General features: G+C 42.9%; 1 protein-coding gene across 1 annotated transcript in view; it reads left to right on the forward strand.

Moving 5' to 3' along the window:
- The first annotated feature begins 3,008 nt into the window (after positions 1–3,008).
- gpc4 (glypican 4) overlaps positions 3,009–12,057 on the forward strand; it is a 32,854-nt gene continuing 23,805 nt past the window's right edge. The window contains exon 1 of the mRNA XM_048231872.1: positions 3,009–3,790. Coding sequence (XP_048087829.1) covers positions 3,634–3,790 — 157 coding nt within the window. The 5' untranslated portion in view covers positions 3,009–3,633. The remainder of the gene's footprint in view (positions 3,791–12,057) is intronic.

Raw genomic sequence — 12,057 nt, forward strand, 5'->3', positions numbered from 1 at the left:
CAGTATGTGCTTGTAGAGTAACTTCATCCAATCCAAATAAGGAAGAGGATGCTTGACATTCCAGATGTTAAAGTATTTATAAAAAGATGGATTTGAAGCATTGTTGATATCTGCTACTGGAGACATAAACAGAACGAAGCAGATAAATACAACTCACAGAAACACTGGGACTAGTTACTAAAACATTAGCTGCTGGAATGTTCCAATTGGGGGGGGCTTCTAGTTGCCAGATTAGCCCTGGCCATTAGATGTTCATCCATTGTTCTTGTATGCCTGGTTAGAAGGCATGATGTAGTGCCTTATTAGCGTTATAAATGTTTTGTCTGAGAAAACCTTTACCAGCTCAACATGTTGAGAACATGCCCCTCCTGGAGCTGCTATGGATTTGAATGACAAAGACAACCTTTCAGAGTGAGCAGTTTGAACTGGGAAGAAAAGTATAAGTTCAGATCATGTAGTGGTGGCCAGTGGGGGAAGGGGTTATGATAGCAAGACATTCATTCATTATGTATAATACTCTATTTAGTTAATACTTTATGACACGTATTGGAAACAGTTGTTGTCTCCATAAATGTTTGTTCAACTACAGTGCAACATCTTCCTTTATATGAAAATTTCCTTTAAAAAACTATCTTTCCAGATGTTTCAGCACAAACTCGACCCAGTTCAGTAGAGATCATCCCTCAAACAGTAATAAAACTTCTACTACAGACTTATAACTTTGTAAAACAAATTAAAGTAGTCTCTGGATATGGCTAATCCTGTCAATCGGGGATGGGCAGTATTTATGATACATGTATGTAAATAGATGTTTCAAATACAAAATAGTATTTTGTAATTTGTATTTTATTGGGTTGATCCAGTGCAAGATGAATAACGTGTAGGTTGCTCACACACAATACACCCCTTTCTCACACCAATCTCAAGTTTCTTGAGAACTTTAACCAGTAGTTGAATGGATTCATTAAATTCCATTGTATTCTGTTAAAGTAATGAAGAGTGTTTAAGAAACAGAGAAACTTTGCCACAGAACTAGCAATTGAATAAGAATGGTATATTAATGGTATACTGCTATATTGATATATTACAGTGTATTAATGTTATCAATACACTGCTTATAAATACAGTGGTAATGGAGGTCATTTCTTTTGTTTAAAATGTTAACATATACAATCTCATACAGTGCCAAAGCTCTGCACATCACAAGCATATAGTTGTGTGTTGAGTGCCTTTCTCACCACCTCTCAGGTCTGATCTCATTCATCAGCCCATGGTATGCCATGCCTCTTTCAGCACGGACCCAGATTTGTCAGTTACACTCAGGGCCGCTCTTTCACCTTTTGTTGCCCCACTGAAAGCAACACCAGCCCACTCTATCTCCCCGCCACACAGCCAGCCAAGAGCTTCAACCCCCAACTCCACCATCACCCCTCTCTCTCCTCCTCCATCCAGACTCCCATTGGCCTGCTGCTCTCCCCCGGCCTCAGTCTCACAGGCATGAATGGGGCAGGCTGTGGAATGTGGAGGCACAAAGGGATGAATGTCATTTTGCTGAGTGCTTCCCCCGAAACTATGAACACAGACTCACACTGACACATATGGCTACATGCGCACTCTCACACAAGTCCTGACATGTTCCCGGCCCGTAATTAAGCAAGTACATTTTTTTAACTAATGGGAGCAAAACATTTGTATTGTGATGGATGTATTGAATCCTTCCATCCTGAGAGATGAGGTGGATTTGAAATGATGGACATAGGATGAAATGTATGGAAAATTAAGAAGCAGGAAAATATTCACTCCTGAACCATGTTGGAGAATCTCTAGGTCTAAAGAATTGTCTGTAGTGTGGTCACAGTTAAATATTTCTGTGTTCTTCCATATGATTTCACAGCCACAACTGGGTCAGTTCACACACTTGTACATGACAGAGGACACCGGCAATAGCAGTCTTGGGAAATACCGAAGCATTTGTAGCTGGACATGTTACTCATTCTCTAGTCCAACAGCGGCCAGCACTGGAACAGGGGTCACCACACCCAAGACCATACTCACAAGAATAAACACAGACTACACACACACACACACACACACATATCATGGTAGCAGCCAGACATGGATTTTTTCATTATAACATACTGGGTTTATGTCACCAGCACTAGCCTTAGAGCTGGAGTTAGAGCATGTGTTGTCAATACAAGCTGTCATGCTCAGATTGAGGCATTCAGCCATTGCTCATCATAAAGCATGATTTAAATTCCACAAGTACTTCCCCTCACAGGCTAATGTCACAAGTCAGCTGGACACAGAGCAAACCTCGCAACACTATGTCACATTTCATGACACGAAGCAACCCAGAAATTGTTGCTGTTGGTGTCACCTGTGATATGTTGCTCTTGGTAGGCACGCAGCTATTTGCTTGCGCCTGTGACAGCAGGAGGATTAGCACTTTGGGGATGTGTATCACTGCAAGCATATGTATGTAAAATTCAACACCATTGTGCCTGTGTGAAAGGCTATGCGCTGATGCGACCTGCAAGAGTTTTGTTTCTATGGAATTGGATACAGGTGCAGACAGTGAGCAGTATACGAAGACTATCACTACCTGAATATTGTATGCACTCTTTACTGTAATCAAAAGTAAACTTTTACATTACAAAAATTACGTCCAGGACTCTACTTTAATTAACGATGAAAAATAGACCATACATATTGAGAGACCTTGCAAGTGAGTAGGCTATAACTTTTTATGTTATAAAATACAGCTAGCGCCAAATGAGAAATTATAAAATAATTTACTAAAAAAGCACGTCATTGTAAGTTGAAAACCAAAACGGTGCATTAAGGTCGCAGAAATTATTCCACTGTTTATTCAAAACCACAGTGTTTTGTATATGGGTGCCCAAATTGTCCAGCCCCCGGCTCCAAAATCCACCCCAGGTATTTTGCGCGCCCCTTTCTTTATCCGGAACTCCGTGCGTGATCGCGCAATCCAACTCTCCACTTCAGTCCTCGCAATGCGTTCAGCCTTTGGATTTTAGCACACGGTAACTACAGTCAGCGTCCTGTCGTAGAACGTTTGTACAGAACACTTAGAAGTTCTCTACACAACTTTTTAATTTCATTGATAAAGTAGTAATTTGGAACTTTGTTCAACGAGGACGCAACACAACACGAAATAAGCTATTTTGCAAAGATATCTAAGACGAGCGCATTTCCAAGTCTCCCGGTTTTGTTTTTTACTTGTTGTATCGTGGGTTTTTTGCACCTCACCACATCTCAGGCGAAGAAAAGACTGTTGAACGGACTTATTTTTGTCTCAAAGTGTGTCTGTTTAAACCAAAGTTTGCAGAGATTTCGTTCGAACCTAAAGGAGTTTTAACGCATCAAAGAACTACATGGACACGCAAACTCAACTAAGTTAGCGATAGCTAGGTTAGTCAACTAGTTTGTTAGCTAACTTTATTGCGCTGGACTGGCGAGGTAAAACACATAATCGAACAAGATATACACTGCCCATCTCCATGAGAAAATCCAACGTCGGATTTGGATTTGTTTTGTAGTTAAATCTCAAGCAAAGCTCTTCTCACCCCTTGGCATTGTACTTGTATATCTGGGACTTTCATCATCGCAATGAAGTCGACTGTTGCGCTTTCTGTACTTTACATTTTGGCCGTGATTTTCGTCTCTGCAAAAGCAGAGTTGAAAACGAAGAACTGCAATGATGTGAAAGAAGCGTATAGTTCCAAGGGTTTCAATGTCAACGATGTACCTAACAAAGGGGTTCACGGTAAGTTGCATTACAATCATTTTCACTCAGTGCAGGGCATTTTCCCCTCAAATGGCTGTTTCAGTTTCCGTTAATTTCAGGTCTGTTTAGTCAGCAAACCATGTCTTGTTAAACGTAGCCAGAATGTTATAAAAACAGATACAGTTGTTGCAATTTGAATACTCCTTTTTGAAATGGTTACTGTTAACAATTGACGAACTTTATTATGTTTTTGAATGTTCAAGTTACGTATGTAATCTTTAGGTAATGTAGGCCTAATGACCGAAAACAAAAGTTGGTATGTGGTCCAGTGGACTTAGGTAAAGAATGAATTAGCTACCCTAAATATTGCCCCTGGCTCGGATATACCAGGTTATCGACATCTGAAGAATGGCTTTTAAAGTTTTATCATAGCCCGTCTCTTTATGTCTGCAACTAGATCAATATTTGTGTTCTTCTATAATTAATAAGGGAACGGCAGGAACAAATCAGCAGTGCAATTCGGCAATGGTGTCCCTGTTTATATGAAGACTTCTTGTGCTTTCCTCTATTTGTAACCTCAGTTTTGTGCCACAAAAGAAGGACCTGCATGAATGGGGATAGATGCGAATACATGTGAAATACTTCACTCCAAGTGTAGGCCTACTGTCATTTCACTTAAAGCCAGATCATATAAATCTGTAGAAAGGAATTAGGCTAGGCCTGGGTCTGGTATGTGGGTATGCAGAATTTAAAATCTTGACCCATTAAGGCCAGACGGGATAAGAACAGTTAGCCTAGGGATACGTTTTTGTTTACAGAGGCTGTTTTATTCTACTGGAGTAATGGAAACTTTTTTTTAGACTTCTGGGATCCACATTTCCTCCTGAATGTTAGCCTGGCAATCCTGTGTCAGGGTGGGGGGGTTAAGAAATTCCCCTCCATGCCCCACATACTCTAGATCCCACCCCTATTTCCACCGCCTCCATTTCTATGTCTGTTTTAGATTTTTTGCTTATTCATTCTTTCACAGTCATTAGGCATAACACTTTATTGCTCCAGCTGACACTCCTATACATGTGATTTGTTTAAAACAGTCTACATGTCGCTTATTTAAAAACTCAGCCATTGGCCAGACTCCAAACTTTCTGCCCTTATCCTGTGCTTTGACTTTTGGCTTGAGACCCTTGTAAAGGCAGCTCTCCACAGACAGGCTATGTTGTAAATTACTGATTGTAATATGAGCATTTGACATACTTGCCTTAGAGCTACGGCGTCACCTAATCTAGCGCTGGGTGATGGACAACATTTGCATAAATGAATTAGAATATCTCCCCTGATTAGGCTGGCCTCAGTATCTGTCCATCACCTCCATTATCAGCATGGCAGATTGTGCCACTGCTCATCAGGTGAGAATTGTAAATACAGCTCAGGTTGGGCAACTCTTTGTTTCCTCTCATTTATCTTAAAATTTTTAAAAGGTCACACGCCCCATTGTCTTCCTTTTTGCATCACTGTTGTGCCAGACGTAATTGAATGTACCTCAACATGTCTGCATTCGTCAGGTTTTATTGTAGCAGATCTCCTGTTTAGTTGTGAATGGCTCCTAAAGAATGAATAATAAGTGTGTGTGTTCCATGTGAGTGTGCCCTCCACAATGGCTGCCATGCTCAGCCAGGCCCAGTGCAAGGCTGGCCAAAGTGAGTACCTCTTTGTTGTGTGACATAATTGATCCAGCAGAGGCGGAATGGCTCTGTGGTCACCAAAGGTGTGAGGACTCCAAATAAAGAACAATCTGAAAAGACGCAGACAAAAACCTGGTCCATGTGAACAACTACCAGTTGTCAGGGAGAAAATGGTCGGAAGAGGAAACCTAATTGAATGGGTAGTGTCCCGTTGCCTGGCTATTCACTTCCAGAGTTGGTGCACTTCAGTTGCTAGTCAAAACATTTATTCTCCAAACTCTCATTTGGACATGACCTGACATGAATAGAGTTGTGTACGTCAGACTTGCAGGGCAAACCAAACGTATGTCTAGAATAATGTTTCTGTTTGTCACACAGTAACTATAGCCCATTTCCTCTCTGGTCGTCACACCAGAATTTAGATTTACTCACAAACATTTTTCATGTTGCATTCCAGTTTATCAAGCCCTAAATCCACTGTCACTGAAAGTACTATTTATTAAGATGTCTTTACTTGTTTTCTTGCCATAAATCTAAATGTTGGGAATGTACTGCAGCTGAAACCACAAAACTGCCTTTCTCCACAAGCCACAAGCATCTGTTGTTTGCTTCATGACTAGGAGATGATAATGTATCTCCACCAATCTAGCTAATCTGACAGTTGTGTGTGCGGTGATGGTGTGTCTAAAACAAGACTCCGGTTGCAATGAGACCAAACCCTCAGTCACACTAGTCTAGAGTGGAGAAATAGGCAAGGAAGAGATTTCTTTGGCCCTGAGGTACCTGACATGTATCCCAGCAATTTTTATAAACATAATCTTTTCCAGTCCACACAGTTTTAGGCTAATGTGCTTGTTGATACATGGGAATACTGAACACCTTTTTTCAGTAGTGGGTGGGTTTGGAAGATTTAAGTGTGAAGTCGGTCCTAGACATTCTTCTCATTAATGAGATTGTTCGAGGTCTGGTGTCTGAGCCAAATTTGCCATTCTGAATCCAACTGGCAACTGCACTTTCTTGTTATCATTAAGTATGATGATGTATGATTAGCTGTGGTTGTAGCTCTAGGGATCTCTACGTATTGGGTGGTGTTTTAATTCCCCATGAAACTGTTAGTTCACTAAAATGTCAGTTTTCCAGAATCAGTCTGAATTAGTCTGCATGTAGTGTCAGTTAGGGCTGCAACAATTAATCAATTAGTTGTCAGCTGTTAGATTAATCACCAACTATTTTGGAAATGGGGTTGTATCATTTTTCATAAAGAAAAACACCAAGAAATTCTCTGATTGCAGCCTTTTGACCTTGAATATTTTCATCTTTACAAGCCTTTTCAGTACATAATCTTGAAAAATTTCACAATTTTCTGACATTTTATCAATCAAAAATAATCATTTGTTGCACCCCTAGTGTCAGCCCATTTCTGCATTTTTATCATAATCTGTGCTTTTCCCTCTACCCACTTTACGCATTACACATCTTAAAGTATGTTCAACAGGTAATAAATTATAAAGATTTAAAGGCTAATTTGCTGAGAAGATGAAGTCACGCCCTTTTCTGCAAACTTCAATTATTCACAGTGTTGATGAATTTAATTATTAATTCATTCACAGTGTGTATGAATTTAAACTGTAAAAAGGATTTGGGGGGTGCAGATCAAGGGTAAGCTAACCAGTCCTTGAGCTGAAGGAAGGAAGCAGTACGTGGGAGATGCTGTTTTTTTTTTTTTTTCTTCAATCTGGAGTTCCACTCTAGACTCCACTCTCCCTTCCATAGCAGAAGACTTATGGTGCACATAACCTGTCTCAGAGTACAGGGGCTTTAATATCCTCTAATCCCTTACGCCGCCCAAGGGAGGTTTCTTCTTCTGCCAGCAGAAAAAGCTCCTCATTGCCCATGGTAGTCAATCAAGGCCCATGGTGGAAAATGTATGTGTCAAGTGCCTCCTGCTCAGTGGCAATACGCTGGATCTTCAAAAGAAATTGTAAAAGAAAAAATGGGGCCAGTTAACACTGGCTAGATTGGGATCTCCCCATGTCAACAAATTCTCGTTTCTGAAGTTGGCCCGCACACTTTTCTCTTACCCACCCCCTCCTCCTCCTCACCCTTTCTCCTTTTCCATCTGAAATCTGTTTTGCTTTACCCTGGCAGCCGGGTCTTATGTCATGCCTCAGGTATGGACAATGGCCAAGATCAAAGCTCACAGATGAGTGTTTACACCCCCACCCCCCTTTCCTCTCCATACCGGAGGATCATCCATAATCAGTCTGTTGGGTTATGACTAAAAGAGAGTCAGCAAGAGCCGGGGTGACTCAGACCCGCGACAGGACTCTCAATAGAGGATTTTTTAGAGTTGGCTTGTCTTTGTGTGCATGCTGCTCCGGTTACTTTTTTAAAACAGCTGTGTTAGGATCAGCTCTCATCACCCCTGGTTCAGACCCCTAAACCATTATGAGCAGCACAAAAGCTGGCCTCAGACCAGCTCTGAAGGGTATCACATAGCAGCAAGTGTGGTGTCTCCGCGCCATACACACACACACACACGCATATACGCGTGAGTGCCAGTGCTCTGTGATCCATGTTTGGGTTTTGGCAAATAAAGAGGTCCTGATATTGCCATACCATGTCATTACTGAGATAAGATAAGTGCAGGAGAAGTAGGACACTGTCGGCCGGTTGAGCCATTTAAAGGAGAAGTGTGAGGCAAGCTCACTACGCTTTATGGCCCTCCAGTCTGAACACGCTCTTAAACTGTTAAATATTAAACCAAGAAAGACATGGTCACTGGTTTCTATTGTTTAACTTGTTCAGTTAATCTGTCTTGGTGAAATCTAAAGATTATTCAGCTTTACCACTCAGTCATTCTTCCTCTTACTTTCTCACCAAATTATCAACCTCAGCAAAGCTCTTCTTTGGTCTTTCATTTGGAGTGCTCTTCCAGGAGGCATTTCTGTTTTCTAAACATTGCAGTATCAGTTGAATTATATTCTGAGCTTTGCTTCATTAATGCATCAGCCTTTGTGTCAAAGGATTTGTACTTTTCATACAGACTTCTTGGCTAATGAACTATTCATCCTCAATTACATTATTACTATAGCCCGACCGATAAATCGTTTTAGCTATTAAACGGTTAAGATATTTGGCAATCTATCGGTATCAGCGGTTATAAAGGCCTGATGGTGCTCCACAAAAAATAAATAGGTGGCTCTTCTATTTTCTAGCTATGTCTTTGTTGCAGCATGGGTTGAACCACATCGAGGTACAGATATGATTGAGGCAGAGTAGCTGCTCTAACCTGTTTGCATGAGTGCTGAGTGAAAATGAAACCCCCAATAGGAATAAGTCTCAATGTGTCCCCAATTTATCCTCACTTTAAGACACAACCTGTCCTCCTTTTCAGAGTGTGGTCACCCTATTTCTGATAATTAATAGTACACATTTAGCCTCCACATTTCCCCTCTGCACAGAACAGCTTGCGTCAAGCGGAACAAATAGGTGTCCCTTCTATTCTCTAGCTGGGTTGTGGTTGCAGTTCAACCCTGAGAGACCTGACAGGCCTGATGATCTTATTCATTATATTTATTTCATACAGTATTTTATTAAATAGGGGCCTTTCATTAGAATACCAGAATACCAGCCTATTTAAACACAATATTCAGATCTTTTCAATATACTTAATAATAGAACACATTTTTACATTGTGTTTGTTAAAAATGAATATCGGCCGGTGTATCGGTTTTTGAAATCCTCCGATGTCAAAATTGGTATCATTCTTTAAAATCCCTTATCAGTTGGGCTCTAATGACTACCATTACTTAATGTCAGGATGGTGTACGTACATTGGTTACATGAAACAATGGAGCACCTATTATTTGTATTTGGTAGGACTTTCCAATGGAAGACTTTCCGGTGCTCACTTTTGCTGAAACATTCCTCATCACTCGGACCACTGTCTGCTTTGTTATTCAGTTAATATAAGAAAAGTTTGACCGTAAATGTAGCTTGCAGTGTCTGCAGCCATCCTAGTAGGATATTTGCTTGATCCAAATTGCTTTCCAGTTTCCCCTGTGACGAGGTGTTGTGCCATCTTGTGGACTTCACAGTTATTTGAGTAGTACTAAAATAAAATTAAAATCCTAATACTAAGTAAATATGGCAATACTTGGCACAGTTGTATCAATAGAATACTGTGCCGAAGCACAGTATTATATTGACTGCAACTGGCTGCCAGACTGCGGTTCTCTCTGGGTCTCAGTGACTCTGCTGCTGCTTCTGCTCCTAATTGAGTTTTCCTATTAAGCGGAAGATGTCTTGTGAATGTGAGTGTCGGGGCTTGTTTGCGTCCATGCACGTGTGTCCTTGTGTTGGTGGGTGTCGTGCAGGTGAGGTCAGTCAGTTAGCTAGCTGACGTTAGGCCGCGTGGCGGGACCATATCGGTTTCCTGTTGGTCGTGCAGCCGGCAGTCAAGCTGTTTCCCCCTTTTGCAGTAGACCTGTGATCAGGCATGCATGTTTGAGTTCACCACGGAGATAAGCTGTGTTCCCACACCAGACTGTGAACACAGGCAGTGGCAGGCAACATCCTCTCAAGGAAACGACGGCCGCTACCCTCCGTGCGGTCAGGCCTGGTCACTGAGGTTTGGTGTGGAGCTGTGCTGGTGTGCTACAGCCCCAACCCCCGACTCCCACCCCGCTCTGCCGCCCCCAGAGAACGACAGCCCAGCAGGGGGTCGATGCTGTGTGTGGGAACAATAGGGAGCCCTTCTTTAGCCCCCCTGTCTGTCCCCCTCCCCGCCACATTCCACAGAAGACCACCAAGACCCTCACACGGGGAGCCAGGAGCTGAGAACGGCCACAACAAAGAGGCCGAGTGCGAGAGGGAGCGAATGGACTGGCCCGGCCATTGAGTGAAAGAGGGCAGCGAGAGCGTTTGATGGACAGAAGAAGAGACACACAGACAGAGATCAGGAGAAACGAACAGGGCAGCTCGAATAAACAGCAACTGTCTCGCACAGTGTCTGTGTGTGTGTGAGAGAGAGAGGGAGAGACGTGTTGTAGAATGCAGCGATCAGTCAAATGCCTTGCGGCTGAATATATCTGCTCTGAGTCACTGTCTCGCTGTCTCGCAGGTTCATGTGCACATACACAAACACACACACACAGAGATTGACTGTGGTGGAGTAAATGCTTGTATGAACACAGCCTCTGGCTCTAGTATCCCCTCTTTGATTATTCCTCCACACATAATACAGTCACATGCTTATATGTCGCTGAATGGTCAGTGTGGAGATCTGTTGAGAAGTTGGCACTGTGTGTGTGTATGTGTGTGTGTAGTCTTGTACAACTCCTCCATGATTGATTGCTTTTTGGATAGACCTGGCGCTATATTTGTGGTTTGTGGGTAGATAGAAAGTTGCCTCTGAAATGCCTTGTTAACACTTAGCATTTGCATGCTGTTGAAGCTCCTCTACCCTCCCCCCTCCAAACACCACACACACACACACACACACACACTAGCGGCTCAGCCCAATGTAGGCTTTTCAACTCTCTCGTCTTTCTCCCCTTTGTAGACCTCATGTTTTTGCAGAGCTTGTTTTCTTTACCCGCTTGTTTCTTATGTCCATGCTTTTTCTCCCTAATTCCTCCCTCCGTTGCCTTTGTAGGCATTGAAAGCTCTGTCTGAATGGTGCTGTGCTGTCCCACTCACTTCTTCTTTTTCTCGCTACACTTTCTACCCCCCCCCAACCCCACTGTCTGTTCTTCAGTGTTCCTGTGCGTGGGAAGGCTTCCAGATGATTTTAATACCAAATTGTTCCCTTCCTCCCTTTGCTCTGTCAGCAGGTGTTGCAGTGCTCTGCTATGTTGTCGCTAGGTGTTCCGGGCAACAGAGCTGCTGGAACTTGAACACGTTTGGATACAGTTCTGGACGCTCTCTATACCTCCCTCCAACTCTTCCATCCCCATCTTTTTTCCTTGCTGCCTCTCCCAACTGAATTCTTTTGAAGGAAGTGTGTGTGTGTGTGTGTGTGTTCGTTCTCCGTTGCTGTGATATCCGAGACGCTCTGTCTCTCCTTTGTCCAACTGTCAGTCAGAGCTGGTGTCACTTCGCCAGCTGTGTGTATGTGGGTGGGTGAGTTTATCTGGTCTTGCTAGTGCCTCCACAACCCCTTCTTTCTCTTCTCAACGTCTTCCAACTTGCATTGCTCCTTTGAGGACTTGGCCTTCGAATGAAAGCCCCTTCTGGTGGAGTGGTAAAGCAGATGAAGTGTTAATGAGACTTGAGTACAATTCTAGCAGTGATGATGATGATGATGATGATAATTGGCATGTAGGCTGTGACTGCCAGGGCCGACCTAAGGCCAGCTGCTTGCTTGTCCCTGTGCGCTCTTTCCTGGACTGCTTTCCTCAGCGCTGAGAGACGCCAGAGGATCTGTAATCCCTGCTAATTACTCCCCTGGCTTTACGTGGCGTAACCCCCCTCTCCTCTTCCTCCTCCTCCTCCTGATGAAGCTGCTGTGCGGGCGCTTAGCTCAGCCTCAGCCTCATTCCTCACGCTGGCTCGCCCACGCTTTCGCCATCCCAACTTAACTGCACACGTAATTACTTAATCCCTTTCTGACTTTCGTTC

The sequence above is a fragment of the Alosa alosa genome, chromosome 21 (genome assembly GCF_017589495.1).
Source record: "Alosa alosa isolate M-15738 ecotype Scorff River chromosome 21, AALO_Geno_1.1, whole genome shotgun sequence".
NCBI classification, from domain to species: Eukaryota; Metazoa; Chordata; class Actinopteri; order Clupeiformes; family Clupeidae; genus Alosa; species Alosa alosa.